The 24,057-nt window shown below is 36.5% G+C and overlaps 1 protein-coding gene and 3 long non-coding RNA genes across 18 annotated transcripts; 2 read left to right on the forward strand and 2 right to left on the reverse strand.

Moving 5' to 3' along the window:
* Positions 1 to 3,083: 3,083 nt before the first annotated feature.
* Positions 3,084 to 5,853, reverse strand: LOC136252062 (uncharacterized). Of its 8 annotated transcripts, XR_010699333.1 has the most exons (12): positions 5,586 to 5,853; positions 5,441 to 5,538; positions 5,348 to 5,389; positions 5,272 to 5,305; positions 4,781 to 5,207; positions 4,649 to 4,734; positions 4,519 to 4,594; positions 4,351 to 4,469; positions 4,221 to 4,296; positions 3,540 to 3,603; positions 3,388 to 3,493; positions 3,085 to 3,336 (listed from the first exon to the last, which is right to left on the reverse strand). It is a non-coding gene; the product is annotated as an uncharacterized lncRNA (long non-coding RNA). The 8 variants fall into 8 exon arrangements; XR_010699335.1 differs by having other exon boundaries at positions 3,084 to 3,336; positions 3,388 to 3,480; positions 5,272 to 5,389; XR_010699334.1 differs by lacking the exon at positions 5,272 to 5,305.
* Positions 5,823 to 10,740, forward strand: LOC136252063 (uncharacterized). Of its 6 annotated transcripts, none has more exons than XR_010699339.1 (7): positions 5,825 to 5,968; positions 6,020 to 6,131; positions 6,183 to 6,339; positions 8,643 to 8,826; positions 9,309 to 10,284; positions 10,335 to 10,525; positions 10,577 to 10,740. It is a non-coding gene; the product is annotated as an uncharacterized lncRNA (long non-coding RNA). The 6 variants fall into 6 exon arrangements; XR_010699343.1 differs by having other exon boundaries at positions 9,309 to 9,625; positions 9,761 to 10,525; XR_010699341.1 differs by having other exon boundaries at positions 5,823 to 5,958; positions 9,309 to 10,525.
* A 2,001-nt stretch (positions 10,741 to 12,741) lies between these two features.
* Positions 12,742 to 18,065, reverse strand: LOC136252065 (uncharacterized). Of its 3 annotated transcripts, none has more exons than XR_010699346.1 (6): positions 17,873 to 18,065; positions 14,820 to 14,948; positions 14,167 to 14,765; positions 13,923 to 14,070; positions 12,964 to 13,043; positions 12,742 to 12,912 (listed from the first exon to the last, which is right to left on the reverse strand). It is a non-coding gene; the product is annotated as an uncharacterized lncRNA (long non-coding RNA). The 3 variants fall into 3 exon arrangements; XR_010699345.1 differs by having other exon boundaries at positions 13,923 to 14,317; positions 14,549 to 14,765; positions 17,873 to 18,063; XR_010699344.1 differs by having other exon boundaries at positions 13,923 to 14,765; positions 17,873 to 18,064.
* A 40-nt stretch (positions 18,066 to 18,105) lies between these two features.
* Positions 18,106 to 20,388, forward strand: LOC136253847 (uncharacterized protein C14orf93-like). Its single transcript, XM_066046508.1, has 6 exons — positions 18,106 to 18,180; positions 18,473 to 18,910; positions 19,377 to 19,438; positions 19,489 to 19,592; positions 19,894 to 19,982; positions 20,036 to 20,388. Exons 1-6 carry the CDS (start codon positions 18,106 to 18,108, stop codon positions 20,345 to 20,347), a joined length of 1,080 nt encoding a protein of 359 aa, XP_065902580.1. The 3' UTR covers positions 20,348 to 20,388.
* The last annotated feature ends 3,669 nt before the right edge of the window (positions 20,389 to 24,057 follow it).

Below are 24,057 nucleotides of genomic sequence, written 5' to 3' on the forward strand. Positions count from 1 at the left end.
TTACAAGGATTTGATTCTCTTTCACTTTAATTACCATTGCCACCTTTTCTAAACCTTCACAAGCCTTTAATCAGTGAAAAAGAATGAAATTCACACACAAAAAGCTATACCAATGTATGTAAAAAGCTGATCACAGGATTCTTAAAATAAATTGTGTGTGTACTGATAATCATCATAAGTCTTGAATGCTACAGTAGTAGTGAGAGGTACAGCCTCCTTGTACTGACCTTGTAGAAGTTCATTTATACGTAAAACTTTAGTAACTTTAACTGCATTAATAATGTGCATTACCTTGTTATTTTGATTGTGTGCTGTATCACTATGCTTTATACGGAAATTACATAAGTAAATTTGATATGAAAAAAATTAAATTTCATTGCACCAGGTTTCTTATAAGGAAACCAACATACTTCTTGTGGGAAATCACAGTGTCATATCTTGTGATGAACTAACTGCAAATTTGTCTGAAATATTTTCTGGATGGTACCTTATATGCTTTAGCAAATTCTGCCAGCAGAAGCTGGAAAATTCTCACCTTATTCTGGAATAGGAAACCTGACAACCAATTAAAATACATAGATGTGGTATGCAATCAGAGTTTCAGGCATACTGCTTGGAACACGAAATCTCTTAATTCTCCCAGTGTGCAATTGCAATGACGTCATCACTATTAATCCTTCACTGTATACTGTAGCACGCTTTTATAATTTCTGATCGCCCATACTATCCTGAATTCCTGATGTGTAAAATTCAATATGAATATTTGGTGTCAAATGACACACAGTGTTATGGTACATTATTAAACAAACACTAAAATGATCAACCAGACTCTTTATGTATACATACATAGCACACTAACTACATACATAATTATATCTGCCTTCTTATAACATTATTATAACATTATATAACATTATTATGTTATTTTATTGTATAAAATTTGACTGTTTGGGAGCAGTAATATTACTTGAAGTACCTATGTATGGCTAGGTGGTTATGCCATTAGTGGTTGTAACAAGTAAATTTTAGGGACCCGCCGATTATGCTCATAATTTTACCTATTATGCTATGCTGCACTGCTCAAAAATTTACCTATTATGCTTAAATGTATGCTCAATACTTACCTATTATGCTCAAATTATGCCCAATTATTTATGCCTCAGTTCTCATGCTCTGCTAATAATTTCCAATTTATGGATAAATAATAAGTGGCTGAAGCACAAACTTACTTGTCAAAATGCATATCACAGAAAAGATCGATATACTCTAATAGAACAGTCTGCTATATGATTGTTCTATTAGAGATACTGACTGTTCTATTAGAGTATATCGATCTTTCTGTGATAGCTATTTTGATAAGCAAGAATTCATACTATTACACAAATATTCTACCTATTATGCTAGCATTATGCTCAATGCTTTCAGACACCTATTATGCTCATAATTATGCCAGCATAATCGGCTTGTCCCTAGTAATTTACCAGTAGCACATGAATGTATGTACAGACATTACTGCGTGTACTGTACCAAATTCATGACGCCAGAATAAAGAGAAAAAATCATTCCATTCACTAGTGATAATAATGTCTCTTGGTGATGTTTGTATGCTTGGCATCATATTCAAGTCACAATCTTAGGATTCTGACTTAGCTGTATGTACTTTAATCCTAGTGTTCTTATAGTGTTAGGTAAAATGATGTGTCAATTATAATTAATAAGCTCAATTTGTTACTATTAAATTTTTACTTTCTATTTAGGGTATTGACTGCTTTATATGAATGGATTTCCATATAGATATGTGTCAATCAATGGGAACTATCTGGCACCTTGGACTGCCACTGGCCAGCTCAAACACACAAGGGCACAGACACCTTGGACAGTTATCTAGATGAATTCCACATCATTCATTTCCTTTATTTGACAGGTGATCTTTAGAACTCGGCATTTAGGCTGCTGGAGACTCCATATTACCTGTTTGGCCATTTTCTGTTGATATACCAATATTATACAATTGCCCACTCACCATGGCCACCCCCACCACCCATGGTCATTACAGATACCACATCCAACTATTCACTTTAATACACAGTACTGATGTAACCATGATTATGAACAACTTCTTTCATGGGTGAAGATTTCATTTGGTCTTGTAAATTGAAATGCTTAAATTCGCATAATGATGAGCATACATCAATGATGAGCATACATCAATGATGAGCATACATCAATGATTTCCCGTCACATAATAATGTAAAGTGCATCATGTAATGTATGCATGTATGTACAAAAATTGTTTTTGAATTAAAATGGATACTTACTATTATACATATATATGTACACATGAAATGCGTAAATGTGTAGTATAACTTACAACAACTGGAATAAATAACTATTTAAAGTTACGTAAGTATGGTGATAAAAAAGAAATAGTACAGAATATGGACACTATACTACTGTAGGAAAAACCTTCCTTACATACACTATCCATGCATACATGTATCATGAACAGATTAGTGTGCACACTGTGTTTCATTTTGCATTTACCCATCACCTAACAACTGAAACTAATAATATAACAATTTCCAGAATGGTGATTTCAATCACTTCAGATACCATGAACTGTTTAACTGTTTTAATTTTATTTGCATTTGTCTTCTATTTATGCTTTAATGATATCGAGTTGGTGTTTTAAATTATCCACTTGGCTTTCAAATTGTTCCACCCTTCCCTCAAATTGTTTAAAATACTCTAAATCTTTTAGCTGATGTTCATGGTACTTTCACCATGCAAAAAGTTTGAAATACTTAGGTGTATAACTGATGTATGATTATGATATACGCTAAGAGTACACATGTGTGGCGCATCTGTTATACACCATGGTTGCACCTGTGTATAGATACCATTTACAATACTATGTATAATTATGAGTATAATTGACTCATACACTACTGGTTAACCATGTGTATAACCTCTGTTTACATAAGTATAATGTGTGTATATATAAGATATACATACTTAGATATACAGACCATTGTATAATTGTGGTGTAACAGCTGAGTATAACTGATGCATATTTCTGCTATTATAAGATTAGAGGTTTTTAAAAATTTAATTAAAATATGTTATACAACATTAAATAAACATTGTTGCATGTGTTCAGTACAGTGTTCACATTTCTTGGATAGCTACAGCTACGTTGTTCTTCCTTCCTCTATATAGGTCTCATCATCAAACAATGAAAGAGATCACTTGACAATGATTCGCATGCTCTCTTGCTATATCACCACTGAAAACAATTATATTGACCAGGTGTACAGTACCGACATATTCCTCTTCCTAGAAAAGGCACAATTATAATAATTAGACAACTGTGCAAAGCCATTATACCTGTTCACTACATAAACACATTTAGATCAAAGGCTGACTCAATTGAGATCATGTGCCTGTACATCTAAACATGAAGTATCAGTGGGATTGATTCTACTAGCCAACCCTACAAGATGAAACTTAACAGTCAGTAATTCAACATTAATACATACCTGCAAAAATATTGATGTGCCGTACAGTCGTAATAAGCAGTGGCAGTTCCACTGTCACTTATTCCTGGAATTAAAAATGATTGGACATTAAAACTGATAGTGTTGCACCGATAATCGGTTCAATAATCGGTATCGGGCCGATATTGGCTACTAGCCGATTAATCGGTTTTGATTAAATCAAGGCCGATGTTAATCTCCACTGCGCTGTGTAGTATAATGATGTGGGGGAGGTTAGACATAAGTTATTTGGCATTTTAATTAAGTTATGTGTTAATGGTTTAGCGGTGACTACAAGCCATGCCCATAATAAACTGTCAGGGTTTAGGCCATGCCCAACAATAAACTGAGGTTTTTAGGTTTCTATGTAGTGCCAGCCACTTGTCTCAACTGTATAGCAGTAGTAAAATGTACTTAAAACCTGTTTACCATGAGTAACTTTTACTTGTGGTATACATCTAACTTTACATTTTAGCCTAGAATAAGCTGTATATCAATGGTTATGTCACTAATATGAGCCATTTAATGATGATGAGGATGAGTGTTAGTGTTATTAGTGTATATCGGATCGGTTATCGGTATCGGCTAATTCTGTTGCTTAATATCGGTTATCGGAATAATCGGCTAATTTGGATATCGGTGCAACACTAAAAACTGACAAGAAAATGTAGTACAACTGCTTACCTATCCACAATGTGGCAAAGTGATGCCAGCATTTCTAGCCATCTGAAATGCATCATCTGCCGTTTAAAACACACACCTAGCAAACAATAAGATTTAGTATACCCCTATATCAAAGAATCAACAGACTCACATGTGGAAGTGCTCCTGTAAAAGTGTTCCTATGACTAGCAACATCCTAGAACAATGCACGATGAAATAAATGAAATGAACTACCAGAGTCTGCACATTTGAATAACTTGCTGAAATAAGCTATCGTCATTCACAGTTAATTCAAATGTTGTTTTATTTGTGGTCTCACCATTGAATCTGGTATATTCCCGTGTGTGTTCTTCTTTGGAGTTTACATCTCTATAAACCCCAGTGAATTACAAATACTAATGTCAATAGGAATAGCACATTGTTAAATAGACAATGTAAGCCCACTATACCTGTTGGTTACACAAACACAGTTAGATCAAAGACTGACTTGATCAACACTGTATGCCTGTACATCTACTGATTGTACCAACCAGTCCTACAAGATTAATTTTTAACAGTCAGTAATTCCACATTAAACATACCTGCAAAGTACAGGCCTTATGGTTGTAATGAGCCTTATCCAAATCACGTCACAAACATAAATAGGCCACCATAGTAGGGGCACTTTCATGACTTTTGTATGGGCAACTATCGGAAGAAGACTTTGAATGGTCATATCTCAGGTAAAAATGAAGATATCGAGCACTAACTACCAAGTATGATTATAAGGCATTACAATAACTACGAACTAGCGGTTTTCAGTTGATTTTCAAAACAACATTAGATCCCTCTTCTTTCAGTTAATATATAATCATACCTGCTGGGTATACCTCGACATCTTTGTTCTTGGCTGAAATATGGCCATTCAAAAATCTTCGTCCGATAGTTGCCTACACAAAAGTCATGAGAGCTCGCATGAGAGTCCCCTACTATAGCAGCCATTTTTATGTCTGACATATTCCACTATTACTGGGATGAAAAAATGATTTAATTAAGTAATTATAACTGACAAGAACATAGTGCAACTACTTACCTACCAGCAATGTGCCAAATTGATGACAGCATTTCTAGCTGACAGTTAAGTTTAGACAAGAAGTGAACAAACACACCTTTCAAATGTCTCATAATTGCTATTGTACTCCAAGCAAAATCTAAATTAAAACAACTTCAACAAGCACAGGTACAAATTGATGTACACTCACACCACAGCAAGTGACACACGACCCCTGTCTCTAGCCAAGTGAACAGAGAATACAGCTTGACAGGCACAGCTACACGAGCCTTACCAGCTAACGTACACCTAAAACAATAACATTAACACCACTAGAATTGAACATAGTCGTTCACCTGTGTGGAAGAATGGCTATCGGAAGAACGGCTATCTTTATCCCAGAACAGGAGGTTAATAAATAATCAATTACTTCTGGAAGTGCACCTGTAAAGGTGCCCCCCTACCCGCCACATCCCAGAACAATGCGCGATGAAACATATCGACGAAATAAACCACCAGACTCCACACATTCTAATCACTTGCTGCTCAAACTGTTGAGTCTTCACCCAATGGTCCAGAATGATCTAACCGCATCCGGTAGTAGCTAGTGTGTTTATAAATTCGAGCACTTAGTTAATTGATTCAAGTGTATATGTTTACTTTTGTCTCCAGGAATCTGCCCCTGGTTCAGTCCCGTCTTTCCTTGCCCCGTACAGAATTTCCATCGAAGTTAAGGCAGGTCTGTTTCTCTCGAGCGTGCGTGTCATTGATGTTTTCCTTCTTTGCTTAGTGATCATTATTTAGAGTTTAAGCGTCTCGACATCAAAGAACTCGTTGCCCTAATATGTCACAACTGAACAGCCAGTAGTCTTGTGAGGGTGGTGTTACTGATATTTCGCTAGGTGAGTGGTTATGTTGTTAATGCACCTATCAATGTAATCCTTGACTACCAGGGATACTAGTGTCGCATGTTTGGGTGGGGAGAAAAGAATCTGGTGCAACTCCAGTAGCTGTTTACTTCTGAGCCGTTCCCAGAATCTGGGGACGTTAATTGAATAACATTGTCCACAAAGGAGGCGTGTGAGGGTGGTGTTAATGACATTTCGCTAGGTGAGTGGATATGTTGTTCTGCACCTATCAATGTAATTCCGCGACTACCAGGGATACTAGTGTCGCGTTTTTTCCATGTATTGGGTGGGGAAAAAAGAGTCTGATGCAACTCCAGTAGCTGTTTACTTCTGAGCCGTTCCCAGACTTTGGGGACGCTAATTGAATAGCATTGGCCGCAAAGGAGGCGCCAATGACATCAGTAAGTAAACTCGAGATGGCTTCGATCTGTTTATCCTTTAAATGATTCTTAATTTGCTCCGATATCTCTTTCATAGCATCTTGAAAGTTCATCCTCATTGTGTAGCAAGACTCACAACCACAACAGGAGTGTACGAATATTTCATTCTTTTACTGATGTTATGATGCCTCTTTTGCAGTCAATGTTATTCAATTAGTGTCCTTAGAGTCTTCAGAAGTAAACAGCTATTGGAGTTGCACCAAACCCTTTTTTCCCACCCAATATATGGAAAAAGTGGTCTGGCCACACGAGACTACAGGGATATGGGCTAAGGTGGGGGAAGGTGGGGATTTGCATCACAGAAGATTACTATTCCTCACCTACTGGGGAAGTATTGGTCATACAAACCCTGACTAAGCCTCGACTAGCAAACCCTGGGGATAGTGTGGCTTGGAGGGGATTTGTATGATAATGTGGCGTTCAGGTGTTGGCCAAGAGATTCAGGTTGTGAGTGAGTACAAGTGGATTCTAGTAGTTAGCTAGCATCTGAGTAACTCCTTTCTAAAACACACGCCTTTGTTTCAGTAAATTTCTTAGTGAAGACAACCCCCCATGGAAATTTGGCGATTGATTCCCCCATCATCCCCAACCTTCCCCCACCCTCAGCCTGTATCTGTGGTAGTCGGGCATTACATTGATAGATGCATTATAGTGCAAGGGGGTGTCACACATATACTCACTGTAGGTCGATCTGCAACCGCAGTTAAAGTCTTGAACCACCCAAAATTTTGCTATGACCCGTAACTAATAGTCTTTCGATCTTTGACTGGTGACTTTAGCAACGATATTTCACTAAGTACTTTTCAATTGTGGGTTGGAAATTTTCACTCTTGACCGTTGACTTAGTACGAATTTGGTGGCCTTGACCTTTGACTTAGACTTTGGTTGCAGATCTACCTACAGTGAGTGTCTGTGTGTCACCACCATGTAGTGCCGTTCCTTGAAGTTAAGAATACCCATAGAGCATTTACATATCCATGGTAACATAATTAAGGCCATGTTCTTGTACCAAGCTGAAACTTCTATCAGCTGAATTGGGCCAGAAACTAAGTCAATAAGTAAGTGATTTAGGTGTAGATAACAGGAATGATATTTTAAAAAGGTACCAGGCCTAGGAGATCTGTACTGAATCCCAAAAGGGCAGTTTTGTAGGGAAGGGAAACGTATATTGATCTATTAGGCCAGGTTACAGGCAATTCACGACTCCAAACTGGCTAGAACAACACAATCTGTAGTACAGGATTATATCCACCACCACAGAACCATACAGTAACGTTCAACTTCAGCCAGAGCTCCATCAATGTCCCATACCAAACGCATTCTAGCTTACCACTCAGTTCGGAAAAGTAGCTAGCAAAACCAAACCACTTAACTCTGGTTGGTTTTACACATGAAGTTCGAATGTAACATATTTATTGTCAAAAGTCAATTAAGTGGTCTGCCTTTACTGGTTCCATTTAGGACGGATCTCCTATACCTGGTAACTTTTCTAAATAGCATTCCTGTCACTTACACCTAAATCACTCACTTATTGACTTAGTTTCTGGCCCGATTCAGCTGATAGAAGTCCCAGCTTGGTACAAGAACATGGCGTCGATTACGTTACCATGGATATGCAAACGCTTTATGCTGAAGCATACACACTGTGATGTACTATGACACATTGGGCTACAAAATAATAGAAGGCTCTATAGTTGAGATAAGGCTAGTGGGATCATTACAGTGATGGTGCAGCCATTAAACAGCCCTCCACTAATAATCCTACCTCCCCAGAAATGCATTCATTAATGATGGTTGTAAGTGCTTGAGTGTGACGGTCCCACTCTGTCATGTTGGTCATTTCACTGTGTCATTTTGTATGTCCGCTGTATAACTTTTAGTGATGTGCAATTGTAATATTACATATTATGATGAGTTTCTATATTCATGAGTGTACACTACAAATGGGACCATGGATTAAAACTAAAAGTGTCTTGAGTAGTATTTGACTGAACTTAATGTTTGCTACATGCATGTGCTTAATCTTTTCCCAGATTGCAAAATTTATATGTGTGTGTGTATGCAGAGCTGTGTTGTGGGAGCCATGATTATATGTAAGCACTGATGTACATAAGTTGGAATACATTATGATATTCAAAATGATGAAGTACCAGTGCTTTATATTGATGTCAGTGGATTGGTCAGTTAGTACGCCCATCCTAGACGTGCTGCTTGTCACTTGAGAGATTATCAATTACCCATTAATGCTGGTGAGTATATTATATGCTATATACGTGTGTATTGAGTATAAACTAAACAAACATGAGCAAAACCGTTTATTCTCATTTGTAACTCTGTGCAAGTGAAACATGTAGAGTCAAAATAAAGTAAACGACTGGAATTTTTAAAACAAAGAATAATCTGTGCACACACAGTACATACACTGTATGTAAAGCTGTCAGCTTTCTAAAGCTCTTTGCTACATAGTTGATCTTGTATGTTTCACAAAGCGAAGGATGTAATGTACTTAAAAGGAAAATTACTTATGGGTATAAATACAAGTGTGCACTATTAGGAATTCACTTGGGTGTCTGAGTGGTGCATAAGCACCCCAGTTGTCATTCACTGGGAGGTGATAGTTATGGTAGTAGGGCTGGGCTGCCATTTGTAGTGCACACACACATACACTACACTACACACACACACACACAAAACATGGGAGGTGTTACTCATATTTCGTGGTGTTGATTAGTATGAGAGGCGCGGGCAAAGTCAAATGATGGTGAAAGACACATTCTTCTACTGAACGAGAGGACGCGGCAAATCAATCCGAGGTTGGGTTCCATATCATGCATTTTTGCAGGATGATCCAGATTGTTCCAATCACCCAGTATGTGCACGATGGTAAGTCCCCTTATACTTGCATGTTTTACCCTCTCTTTGGAGTTTTTCTCTAGCAAACATTGTACCAATTTATAAAGTGATACTTTTATTTGTAAATCATTATTGTTAGTGTAATAGTGTGGATGGTCAAGTTTAAGGAACTGCAAGTTGAACCATTATTAAGAGGTAAAGGTGTGGACTCAGTGCATACAGGGTAGGCTTTTGTGATATACTGGGCGACTGTTCGTGATACGTATGTAAATACTTACACATAGTGTATGTGTCATACACACTGCTATACCTCTATTGTGTTTCATACAGGCTGCTGTCGGTGATGAAGATAAGATTGTCCATAGTTCTTTTCCTAGTTCTAGTGTGTTTGTGTGTGTAGTGGTATGTCGTGTTTGCATTGCACAACCCACAGTGTCACGCACACAGACACTCTCACATACACACATGCACACACACATGCAATATATACACATGTGACAAGATGTGGGAAGAAAAATTGTTACATGTGCGCACATACATACACATACGCATGCACGCACGCGCGCATGCACACACGAGCACGTACACGTGCACATACACGCACATGTACATACACACTCGCATACAAGCATATTCCTGAAATTTACAGTACAGTGTATTTGTTGCTTTTTTTAATTAGTGCTTGTTGAAGATACTCATGATCACTTAGGGTTGTCTATTGCGATCACGTCGTGCTTTTAAATGCATTCTAAATGCATTGTATGCTACATGTTTGCAATGGTCAAGCCTTGTTTCGTAATATCTACTGTACCATTGCAACTACAGAGCACAATGAGTATGGTATATGCTCATAAGTTAGTCATTTATACTGTTACATTTCATTTCATGCTGTTTGAATTTATAGGGGCTGTTGAAATGTAGTCTTACCATTGAGACAGGTATCATGTGGTGTACTGCAGTGTTTCTTGCTTGTTTGTTTGTTTTGTTTTTTACAGTATAGGTACTCATGCAATCAATATTTTATATACTGTGGTCTTTAGTATTTCTACAATGCATCCATATGCATCTACCATATTGAGTATGAGTGGATAAATAGTGAGTTCTCTCTCATGTTTCGTCTAGTCCATTTTATGCTTCAATTTATAGAATTCCATTTGTGAACGTGGGTGGATTATCATGCAGCTCGGACCTCTTATCATCATGGAAATTGTGACAGTGTCTTGAATGTTTATATGCATAGTACGCATGATTATTATATTATGTATATAGTATGTATGATTTTATTTTATCAAGTGATAGAGAATTTATAATAATTGTAGTATAGAAAGGTAGTGACGTACTGGAGCAGTTGGGTGGTTTATCAAATTAAGTTGCATGGCTTCATAAATAAAATATAAACAGCATTAATAGTAAACAGTGTAAATATTTCATACAATTGTTAAATAAATCATACAAAACTAACAATTTCGTTCGTGATGCTTACCCATCACTTATTTGTAAAGGAAGAGAATTTCCCGTTGGCTCATATGGCTTCTCAAATAATTGAGTTGGACAGGTTGGTGGCAAAGTATAAGTTTCACACTCCTTGTACTCTAATAGAACATCATTGCTTGGAAACACAATCAATTGAATGAATAATAAGACCACCCATGGCCACACATGGTAAATTCACTGTCTCACAGGTGTGAGGCATAAAGTGCTGTGGAAGAGGTTTGATACTAAAGTCAGATTGAGTGGAAATATGTAATTGATCATGATGACTTTCAGTTTACGGAATTTGACATCCTATAAAAGAATCGAACTTATTGCTAACGACATGCACGCATAAGTAAAATTCTTTTTTGCATACGTGGATACACAATACCACACTACCCACCACTAGAGTTTCACCCATTAAATAATTATTATTATTTTATTGAATTGCGGAGATTAACATAATTTGAAATTCATTCCATGTTCAAGTTCATAATAATTTTTATTCTGACCACAGGATACACCCAAATATGTTTGTTATGGATTTTTAAGTTTATTTATGGCCTCTGTGACACTTTACATCATCCAAAACATCAGTATTGATGCTTCAAGTGCCTATAGGTTTACAAATTTGAGGTACTATTAATTTTTATGTTTTAATAATCATAACTATTATAATATTTTTAAGGATACTCCCACTAGGCTCAATTTTTTTATAGAAGGTATTACTTAAGGCTTGTAATATTTTTTTGGCCAAAGGAACCTTGTACATCACACGCTGTTTGATATAGAGAGCAAATAGTGATAAAAATCCTGTAAAAAGTACACTCTTTGCAAGGCAAGTTAAGGTTACTGTAGGCACTGTAGCTATTTTTATGATGTGCACCTTTAGCCAATTTTATCACTATTTGCTCTCTACATCAAACAGCGTGTGATGTACAAGGTTCCTTTGTCCAAAAAAATATTACAAGCCTTAAATAACACCTTCTATAAAAAAATTGAGCCTAGTGGGAGTATCCTTAAATATATTATAATAGTTATGATTATTAAGTTTAAACTAAATTATAAAATTATTGTTACCTCAAGTTTGTAAACCTATAGGTACTTGAAGCATTAATTTGATGTTTTGGATGGTGTGAAGTGTCATTGTGGCCCTAAACAAACTTCGAAATTCGTAACAAACATATTTGGGCGTGTCCTGTGGTCAAAACATGAACTTGAAACAGGGAATGAATTTCAAATCATGTTATAATCTCCGGATGTCAATAAATAATTATGTAATGGATGAAACTCTAGCGGTGGGCAGTGGTATTATGTATAAAAATTGTACATCCACATGGTTAGCAATAAGTTATTTTATGGGATGTTGAATTCTGTAGTCATCATGAACAACGCATATTATATTTCCACTTTATTTGACTTAATGTTTTTTATCAAAAAACTCTTCCACAACACTTCATGCCTCACACCCACTGACTCTGTGAGACAGTGCATTTACCATGTGTGGGTGGTCGTACGCGTATTATTCATTCAATTGTGTTTCCAAGCAGTGATGTACTATTAGAGTACAAGGAGTGTGAAACTTATACTTTGCCACCAACCTGTCCAACTCAATTATTTAGGAAGCCATATGAGCCAACAGGGCAATTCTCTTCCTTTACAAATAAGTGGGTAATCACCACAAAAAATTGTTAGCTTTGTATGATTTATTTAACAATTATATGAAATATTTACACTGTTTACTATTAATGCTGTTTATATTTTATTTACGAAGCCATGCAACTTAATTTGATAAACCACCCAACTGCTCCAGTACGTCACTACCTTTCTATACTACAATTATTATAAATTCTCTATCACTTGATAAAATAAAATCATACATACTATATACATAATATAATAATCATGCGTACTATGCATATAAACATTCAAGACACTGTCACAATTTCCATGATGATAAGAGGTCTGAGCTGCATGAGATAATCCACCCCACATTCACCAATGGAATTCTATAAATTGAAGCATAAAATAGACTAGACGAAACATGAGAAAGAACTCACCCAGTGTAGCCAATATGGCAGATATAAATCAGGTTGATTGTTAACTAATATGTGTGGTAGCAATAAGTGACAACTCCCATCTAAAGAAAAGAATAATTTGTATGTGTATCTGTATTGTTCACATATGTGTATGTATGTGTATGTGCATGTGAGTGTGCGTACATGTGTCTGTACATGTGTCTGTACATGTATGCACATAAATAATAACAAACACTGCAGTACACACAATTTAATAATGAATTCATTACCAGCTCCCCTACAGCTACTATCACCTCTCACGATTCCAATATCACAACTGTGTTGAAGCTAATTTTTTACAGCTAGTCCTAAATCAAGAGTTTGGGAAGTGTAGCAGTATGGAGGAAATTGACGTATACCACTCACAATCTACTTTGACCTACACAATGATCCTGTATATAAAAATGGATACTCTGAATGTGTGCTTACATTATTACCCTTAAGTTTGACTTTTATACAGTTCTGTGATGAACGTAACTTACATCTATCGCCATCACCATTTGTTAGATCCACAAAAGGCCATTCCAGGTTTGACTAATCTTACCTCCTCGTGTTTTAGCCTATCACCTTCAAAGCAATATTTATAGGGATACAATGTGATGCTGGTACCACATTCACAAGCCAAGGTATGGGTTGCCAGGTAGTAATTATAAGTCCCTTTATTGCAGATCTGGTCACATTAATTTTGATTTATGCTCTGATCTCTGATTTTTGACAGCTTTGGAGTAATAAAACAACTTTCAAGGTCTGAAGCTATGTCCCAGCACTAGTGTACGTGTGCACACACACAAGTGCAATCAAATGTCCTGAGACAGAACCAGTAACCCACAGGAGTGCCAATTTTTGTATGAGGTCATGTAATTGGTACATGTTAACATCAGGAGTAAATAAGCACCACTATAAAATAATGTTTTTTTATGGGCTACATGTATGTTGCTTACTTATTCCCCAGAAAATTTGGGACTGCTACGTCACCTGCTGTGAGTTGACCAGAACTAGTGATTCCATGCTACAGAACATTTTGTAGGAATTGGCAAATGCCACTCCTTAAATAGTCATTGGGAAGCCATGTAGCAATCTCTGCTGGACCTGCCAACAGAACATCATGGCAACAATGAAAATGGCAAATAATTCAGACCACCAAAAAGAAATGGTACTGTAGATACACCATGCATATTACATTACCAATGATCGCCTTTACACAGATCATTGATGAAGACACAGTAACGACTAAAATGTTATTGGATCACAATGTCTGCAAATCCAGCAGAGAAACCCTGAATTTTCACCACAGAAGACTTGTTCCAGCCTCCATCATACTCACTGTATCTATTACCTAAGAGTCACAAGAGTACAGCACATTACAGCTTTGGCACGACATGACAAGTGAAAATATGCTATATGTAAATGCACAAAACTTTACTACTAATAGGTTCACTATCTCAGCAAGCATAAGTAAAATTGCAATATCAATACTATTAGGTGACATACTTGATTGGCCTTCAATGTCAGCAAGAGAACTAACTCTATAATGCATGATGTACTACCTAATGTGGCGAGTTCTTACCGGTCTACATGAGGAGGTGAAGATCTTACTTTTACCATTCGAGCACACAGAATTAGGACTCCTTACACAGAGATTCTGGGAACAAAGATTGGGGATCTTGACAATACCACCAACAGCGTCCCTCTGTCTTCAGTAAATGTAGCACAGCTTGGTGGTTCACTGGATGGCACCAATTTTGTTTCTATGTACAATTGGAGTGAAGATCAGATCATCATAACTGCATTGAAGGGATTTAATCAGATGCACCATTTCAGATATATTTCATGCTCACCTGGTGTAGTATTTGTCAAGTCAGTGGGATCAGGAGCAGGGTGAAAGTGCTCAAGAACACAACATGGGCATAAACTGCCTGCTGTAATAGTTCCCATGGGGCTTAATTTCCACTGAGATTAAGCAGTATCTATTTGACAAAATTAGAGAGCAATGTCAAAAACCAAACTAACAAAACACCTGTACGTATTACATTTATCATTAACTGTGTAGCTAGTATTTGGTAAAAACTGACAAGAAGGTGGTTGTTGAATGAAAATTCACTAAACCAAGGCCATTTGCTGTACTTTTTTAACTTCTCATATGTAGTAATGCACAGATTAATTGATAAATAATTGGAAATCAGTTTATGGCCAAATTTCAGCAATACTGGTATCAGTAATTGTGACCGGATTTGCGAAAAGGGGTCTTCCACACACATCCAATTTACCAACTTTGGCAATCTGTAACTTCAGCTTGGAAAATGCTAATGACTTGAAATTTGGTCAGCAGTGAGTACCATCTTTAACTTAATGGATGGAGAAAATTTCAGGCTTATATATTACTTGAACACTAAGTTATGGTCTTCCAAGTTCATAGAATTGGATGTGTGTGGAAGACCCCTTTTCGCAAATCCGGTCACAATTATTAGCAGATTATTCAGCTGATTAATTTTACTGACCCTTATGCTACAATTTTCATCAAGTTCAAAAATGACAATTTTTCAATATACGTGTGAAATTTCAGTAAACATAAATATCAGATTGGTTATCGGTATCAGACATTTCCTTATATGAATTTCAATAACGGCTAACTGGTAAAATCTCTTATCAGTGCATCACTACTCATAGGACCATATATTGACATTAAAATACTGTGCTCCATCCCTTTGTAATGCTTACCGGTGACCATGTGTATCTGGAATAAAGAATGTTATATATTACTAGGTAAATAACTAGACTGGTTTTAGTATCAACAGTATAAGGGTCTTGTTACAATAGTGACACTTTACCACTATTTGAATTCCAGGAGTCACTCACAACCATCCAAAATAACATCTGGTCTTGAATAAAGGCTCCATTGAATTGTAGGTCTGGTCAAACTACACTCTTGAGCCTTCTTTATAGTACATTTAAAGTACTTTTGTTGGCGAGATCAAAGCAAAAATAGTACTCTATTTTCTGTAACGTATTCAAGTGTGCTATATTTTTCATTTGCATCACAATAAAGTAGTTATGGAAGATAAAGAACAGTTATGCATTGATTGGAAAATAAATACTAAAAACAAGATCATGTGCGTAACATTTCTAATCACCAAAAGTAGCCAAAAAGATACTATTTGCTTATATTACTACCACAACTGTACTACATAGACACTAACCGATTGTCTGATGGCTGAAAGCTGACGCGGTTCAAATTCACTAAATGAATGCTCCAAGCAAGACAAGACAGCACTCTAAACCAGTTAAAGCACCGCTATACTTGTACAATATGAAAATAATAGCACTTGGGCATGGTATAAAGCCTAATATAGCACGAGGCGAAGCCGAGTGCTATATTAGGCTCGATACCATGTTTGAGTGCTTTTATTTCCATATTGTATGCGTGGTGGTGCTTTAAATAGTATGTAATTGGTACACATTAACATCAGAAGCCCATGCACATAAGCATTAAACTCCACTGATACAGTTATTAACAGTCATCAATTTGTGACCCACTGAGCAAAAACCCAACTTATTTGCATGATTCTGTTTTAGAGATAATGTCATTGAAATACATTAAGTAAAAATGCATAATTTTATGTAACGTTTGAATCACTTCAGTATGCAGTGAAGGAAGACTCAAAGTGAAATGTCTAAATATACCAATGGATTAGCATCTTCATGGAGAGTACGAATAATTATAATTGTTTCATTTCTGTGCTATGAAGTAAATGTGAGTTAGCTTACATTGCAGTAAAACTCAACTTTATTGTCGCCATTTTAAAGCACCTTCTTACTTGATAGCATGGGTGTATTTAGGTCAAAACATATACTTTTATGAATTCTCCAGTTCATTGTAAATAAGCTCATTGAGCCATTACAAAAATCATGCTTAACATTTTACATAGGACACATACGCACACACACATACTATACCTTCCTGTTGCACCACTGTGTGCACATGCTATTTACTTGGCAACAGGTTTAGCCTCATTTTTATACCTACATAAATATTTAATTTCACATGCAGTACACTAAAATGTAGCAATTTTAAAATTTTAGTAAGGATGGTAAAACTAAAAATGCAACGTTTCACATACGTAGTGTGGAGCATGTGTGCACATGTGTGTGTGTGAGGCAGCATAGCGAGGTGGTTAGAACATTGGCCTGGCAATTAATTTGGTATTTTCCTTGTGTAAGAAACTTTCTCTGTTTTCTCCAGTATTGTAAAAAAAGCAGCCCATCCAGTTGTAACATAAAAGGGCACCCGATATTGACTGGGGAAACAAATACCAAACTGTATTTGTCTCACTTAGCTGTGTTGAGGTCACTGTGGAACTTTGGAATCCGAACCTTTCCGTAAGACCTGGTAGTCCTCCTGCGGGTTACTGTATGTGCGTGTGTGTGTGTGCGTGGTAGACATGTATCCCATATACATTAGCAGCACATTCATCAATTTGTATATCATATAAGTTAATAACAACTGAGACAGCCAAATTAAGACTGTGACCTACATGTACCACCACTATTTATACAATAATTCTAAGAAATTCTACACATAATTATAGTGAGGCAATTATTTTTCGTGCTGCGGTTAACCTGCCTACGTTGCTACAGCCGCCTCATCAATTTTTTTTATATAGCTAACAGCAAGGAATAGAGTACATCATTCCGTGAGGCCGCGTGGGCGAACAACTGAAATACGCCTGCATTTCCACATTGACTAGCGAGGTGCATCGTTGTTTAGTGTGTAATGTAAAACACGGACCTGTAGAGCTGATATTATACCCTCATATTATCCCTGAGCCTTGGTGGAGGCTCTGCATAGCAATATTAAAGTAAATAATAATAATATTATTATGGAAAAACTGACCTTATATTAATACTCATCATTCAAAGAGGCAGCGAGAGTTGCGCCACTCCATTGTCAATCACACGATTTCAAGGGAGGCCGGTCTTCATCTCTGTCATTCGCCCCTCTTGGTGAGCCCACAGATAGTATAACTACGTACAAGCCTTTGAGTGTTTCTTTTTCCTTTCCTGTCATCACGTGCTATCACGTGAACTAGAAATAAACCCGCGAGTTTCTGGTACCTTTGGCGCAAGATGACTTCTCTATCAAGACCTGCAACTGGTGTACGTATACGAGTATCTGGAAACAGGGCACCCCAGCAGCATCCGGTAACTATTTTTATACAGTGACACTTTAATAGCTAACATTATGTCAACATGAGCAGCTAGACGGGCGCACCGCATCATCGAGTGCTGAAACTCGAGGCAAAATTATTATGTTTAGGGATATAAGCATCAAGGCGCTCATGTAGTAAAAGTGTAACTATACCTAGTCTGGTAAATTCATTCCAGCATGTGCTCACTGCCATGTCCCTATAGCTGTTGTCTGTGTGAGTGGGATAGCATTGTGGAAATTGTTTTATTCGCAGTAGCTATATTTTGTACTTTATCATGATTACAGCCTCCAGCAAGACGCAACTTGTTTGTTTCTGGATCTGCAAATTCTGATGAATGGTCAACTACCAGCGGCCATGAATATAACACAGCAGTTCCCACCAACCGGTTCTATGGCAGTAGCCAACCATTGTCTACTCACTATGATGCTGAGCTCGAGCCCCAAGACTCCACTCAACGTTGGCTACCTGGACAAACAATCCCCATTGTGGCTAATGATATTCATGCCATTTTGGCTGAAATGCAATGTTGCATCACAAGGGAATTTGATAGGCTAAATGGTGCTATTGAAGACATTTCGCATCGCCTTGATGCAATTGAGAATACCATGGCTTCTCATGCTGTTACAATTGAATCTCTTCCTTCAGTAACTCCAACTACATCTCCATCATGTGAGGGGGTTGGTAGTGGCAAACGAAAACGTCATGTACCGACAGAACTCACTGTAAGTGAACAAAGGGTTTACAATTGTTTGTCAATGTAGGTGTCATTGCTTTTTTATTATTTATTATTATCAAGTCTACCAGTTGGGCACCAAAGAGTTTGAACAGAAGGCAGAGCCTGTACAAGTACTTCACCGCTTGTTAGTGTTGGCTTCCCTTTACCAGCCTGCTGAACTACATGATTTCATAGCTATTAATTTTGATCATGCAACCTCAAGTCACTATTACTAACCACAAGGTGATGATGAATAGACCTCTCACCTGAAACCATACAAGAAAAACTATCAAACTTATTAATAATCAGTCTTGAGTATTAGCTAATTATTGTCAAGTTATAAATTTTCAAAAATAGCTACATTGATGATGTGTCAGCTATTTCCAAGGCCAATTAAATGGGAAACAATAACTATTTATCACATGTGTAGAAGTACTATTTATTAACTATACTGTATTGTTCCAATTTTCTAGAATTTGGTCCATGTTGTATACAACAACTTTCCAAATGAAAAACGGTTGAAGTTGGAGGAACCGTATGTTTATCTAGTAGTAAAATATTGTACCAATGACATTTAAATTGCAGAATTAATAGTGAGCACAATAACCGTGTAGTTGGGTGGGTGATGGAGCAGGTAAATGCATCTAAAACAAGTGAAGAAATTCCACACTCACTAAGTGATGTCAAAAGTAAGTAAATAGATTAGTGAAATAGGACTTTTACACAACTTCTATGGATCACTGATTCATTAATGTTAATGACTAGAAATCAGCAGTGAGCAACAATGGGTACAAAGGTTTGGGAACTTTAAATTTTAGAACTTTATGGTATGGTATTTGAATTTCATAGAATTGGGTGTGTACCCTTTTCACAAACCTGGTCACATTATAGCAGAGTGTGCACAACCACATAGATCAATGCACATGAAAACACTAGTAAAATATATACATTTAGTTACAGGTATAGATTAGATGTTGTTATCTATAATAGGTTCTTTGCAAACATACCGCAGAACATTAAACCGAAAGCATACAGATGAAGAAAAGGAGAAACGCTTAACAAGATCAAGAAAGCAAAGGGTAAGGATTTTATGCAAATGTTTGTATTTCTATATATCCTGTACATATATTAGAAATATGAAAGGAGGGGAAGGTACGTTACAGAAGAGGAAATGGATAAGTGGCAAGACATCACGCCTATGATGATGTCAGATGAGGAGGAAATGGATGGGAAATTCAAAGTGCATCGACCAGAATGGAGGTCTAGGGAACTAAATGATTTATTTAAGACCCTGGATATGAGGGCCAATACCTCTGAAAGAGCATCTGGCCATCCAAGAAAAGAAAGGGTGGATGGAACTCCTATAAAGTGCCCCCCACCTTTATGCATTGGTGATGGCTGCTGGATGGTGGCAGATGAAGCACCAAATAGTGATTTAGATTAGTTACTGTTATAGTTATGACATATTAGTGTAATATTACAATTTTTTGGCAAATTAGTTATTTATACATATAATAATGACTTAAATTAGTTACCGCTATATAGTTATGAATACATATGTGGTATCTTTAATGTAATGTTACAATGTTTTGGTAGTATTATTTTTAAACCATTAGGAAGTGCATAAGCACCATTACATTATTATTACATAACTGGCTTGAGATGTTCGGTATAACAAAATATATCTAGATGCATGTTAATAAATAAATATATTGTGATCTGACTATAGTACAGTAGTATCAGTGTGAAGTGCTGTACAAGTGTGATCATATTACATTTTCAAATTGTTGGTAACCTGCATCATATAATTACTTCAACATAATGAATTACCTCATAACATGTATTGTCTTTACATGGTTTTGGAACTATGCCTATATTGTATTTCCTTTGCAATTATATCCTGTCAGTCCTTATATGTATAAAGTTCACTGAAGCTGATATGACATTACACTAACCTCAACTACCAAAGTGATGATATGCCTGGCAAAGGGACTTCTTACTTAATTTAGTGCTTATGAATACACTACCATGCACATATGAATACACTACATCACATCCTACACTGCCATATAAAACAAGATAAAAATAAATTTCATACATTGTAGTTGTTAGAGTTAGATATATCTGTTTTGATGGCAAGTGAAGCGGCAAGGAAACGAGGACGAGATAAGTGCATTAAATGCAACCAAGAGCTTTCACATGCTGCTTTGAACCGTCATAAAAATCCAGCTGTCTGTCCTGGTAGACAGACTGCACAGCAAGTACTTAATGACATAACTGCTGATGATCACGAATCATTTAGTGTTGATGAAAGCTTGGAGCAGTTAGATTACAGTGGTAATCACGCAGGGTATCATGAAAACTCTGAGCAACAGCAGCAAAATATTATTTCACCTTTAGCCACAAGCACAGATTTGAACAATGACTACAGTGGAAGTGATACTGATAGTAGCTCAGAAAGCACAGTAAGTGAAGGGAATGAAGATACAATCCTAGTAAGTGATAATGAAGAAATAGATGACTTTGATAATCTCTTTGCACAAAATAGCCAAAACAGCAATGTGCATGCTTTACAAGTTCCAGTCTCAAACAATGATACTGAAGTAAAGGAGGTGAAATCTATAGTATTTCATATTTGTTTGTTTCTAAGCTTTTTTCAAATATTTTATCGAATATCTGAACGTGGAATTTCTTTGCTCCTGGAGTTTATCAAGTGCTTATTAACATGGTTGCTGTCACTATCTTCACAATCAAGTTACCTGCAGTTACTACGTGATCATATGCCATCAAATGTTTACTACTTCAAAAAGTTGCTTGGAGATGAAACTAACATTGACTTGCAAGTTGTATGTCCTAAATGCAATTCATTGTATAGATTTACAGACTGCATTATCAGGCATCGGACAGGAGATGATGAATCAGCCAAGTGTTCATTTATAGAATATCCTAACCATCCTCAGTTAGCTCGTCGTAAGAAATGTGATACTGCTCTTCTCAAACGCATAAAACATGGCTCATCCTACAAGTTTATACCAAAGAAAGTTTATGCCTATTGTAGCATAACCACATCCATTTCAAAACTATGCAGCAAGCCAAGTTTTCTAACTAAATGTGAACATTGGAGAGATTCATTTCAACCCTTTACTTCAATTGAAAATTCAAATGGATTATTAACTGATATTTATAATGGCGAAATCTGGAATAAGTACCAAGTTGTAAATGGAAAGCCTTTTCTTGCAGTTCCTCATAACCTTGCACTGATTATGAACTTGGATTGGTTTACTCCTTTTAAACACATTCAGTACAGTATTGGAATACTCTATGCTGTTGTTGCAAACCTTCCTAGATCAGAAAGATATAAACTAGAAAATGTAATTATTATTGGTTGTATTCCTGGTCCAAAAGAACCAAAGAAAAATGTCAACTCATTCTTAAAACCTGTTGTAGCAGAGCTGCATAGACTTTGGGAAGGAGTTTATTTGAAAACATCTTCATTCTTTACATTTGTACCAGTGAGGTGTGCCTTGATATGTGTCACCTGTGATTTACCAGCTACACGAAAACTATGTGGATTTACGGCAGTTACTTCATTCAAAGGTTGTTCAAAGTGCAACAAGGAATTTCCTTGTAAAAAATTTGGTGAAAAGTCTGACTATTCTGGATTCAATAGACATGACTATACAATGAGAACGTACAGTGAACATAAGCAACAAGTCGATGAGCTACTAGCTGCTAATACATTGACCAAGAAAAAGGAAATACAAAAGAAGTATGGAGTTCGATATTCAGAACTGTCAAAGCTTACTTATTTTGATATTGTCTCATGTCATGTAGTTGATCCCATGCATAACCTCTTGCTTGGGACTGCTAAACACATGATGGATGTATGGAAGGAATTAAAGGTACTTTAAAAAGAAAATTTTACAGAATTGCAAGAAAAGGCAGATAAAATAACGGTACCTGCTAGAGTAGGAAGGATTCCATTCAAAATTGAGTCAAACTTCAGCTCATTTACAGCAGACCAGTGGAAGAACTGGGTAACTATCTATTCTTTGCACTGCCTAAATGGAATATTGCCCTTAGAACATTACTCCTGTTGGGATTTGTTTGTAAATGGATGTACTATCATGTTGCAACCTACTATAACAATGCAAGAACTTATTAAAGCAGATGAATACTTAATGGAATTCTGTTTAACATTTGAATTATTGTATTCCAAAGAACATTGTTCGCCAAACATGCACATGAATTTGCACATTAGGGAATCTATTTTAAATTATGGACCATCACCTTCGTTCTGGTGCTTTCCTTTTGAGAGATATAATGGAATACTTGGAAGCTTACAAAAGAATTGGATAAAACCAGAGGTGCAAATGATTAAAAAATTTTTAAATTATCAAAGTTTACTAATGTCAAACATATCAACTGCTCTACCACCACAACTAAAAGAATTCTTTGAAATGCAGCTTGGAAAACAGAGTACAGATATAATGTTAACTGAAGGCTCTGTTGAACAAAGTCATGCAGACGCATCTTCACTTCTGGAATTTAAAGCAAACCACCACTGCACTTTGTCAAGCATTAATGCCACCTACTGCAGCTTGTATAAAACAAATAAGAAATACGAAAAATTCTTTGATTATGAAGAAGTAGCTTGGCTTACAGTAATCTATAAAACACTGCACACAACAGCAGATATCATGTTTGTTCCAATGGCACATGAACGGTTTAATGAGGTAACAATTGCTGGGGAAAAATATGTGGCAATAGAGCTAAGGGAAATCATTCAGCAGCAATAAGTGCTTATTGGTCAATGAGTTACAATGATGCAGATGGAATTTTGTCATCTGCAACAGTAAAACTTCATGTAGGTATGGTCGAGTACTTCTTCAAACACTCTGTTACTATAACAATTGGTTCCAATGAAAAGGTGGTCACCCATGTATTTGCCTATGTTGAGTGGTTTGAGGTGCACCCAAGAGAGAACTGGTTCCATCCTTCGATAATTGTTGTATCAACAGAGAAACAAATTGGTGGACCATCAAGGTTTCTTCCTATGAGTAGAATTTTATCCCGCTGTGCTCTGGTAAAAGAGCAAGTAAATTTTGACTATGGGGAAGACAGTGTAATAATAGCAATACAATTATCGCCTAA

The sequence above is a fragment of the Dysidea avara genome, chromosome 4, assembly GCF_963678975.1.
Source record: "Dysidea avara chromosome 4, odDysAvar1.4, whole genome shotgun sequence".
Classification (NCBI taxonomy): Eukaryota; Metazoa; Porifera; class Demospongiae; order Dictyoceratida; family Dysideidae; genus Dysidea; species Dysidea avara.

Bases quoted from the DNA above. Each gene is read 5' to 3' on its own strand.
- LOC136253847 (XM_066046508.1), top strand. From the start codon at position 18,106: ATGACTTCTCTATCAAGACCTGCAACTGGTGTACGTATACGAGTATCT. The intron at 18,911-19,376 runs GTAAGTGAACAA...CCAATTTTCTAG, and splicing joins ATGTACCGACAGAACTCACT to AATTTGGTCCATGTTGTATA. The intron at 19,439-19,488 runs GTATGTTTATCT...TTTAAATTGCAG, and splicing joins CGGTTGAAGTTGGAGGAACC to AATTAATAGTGAGCACAATA.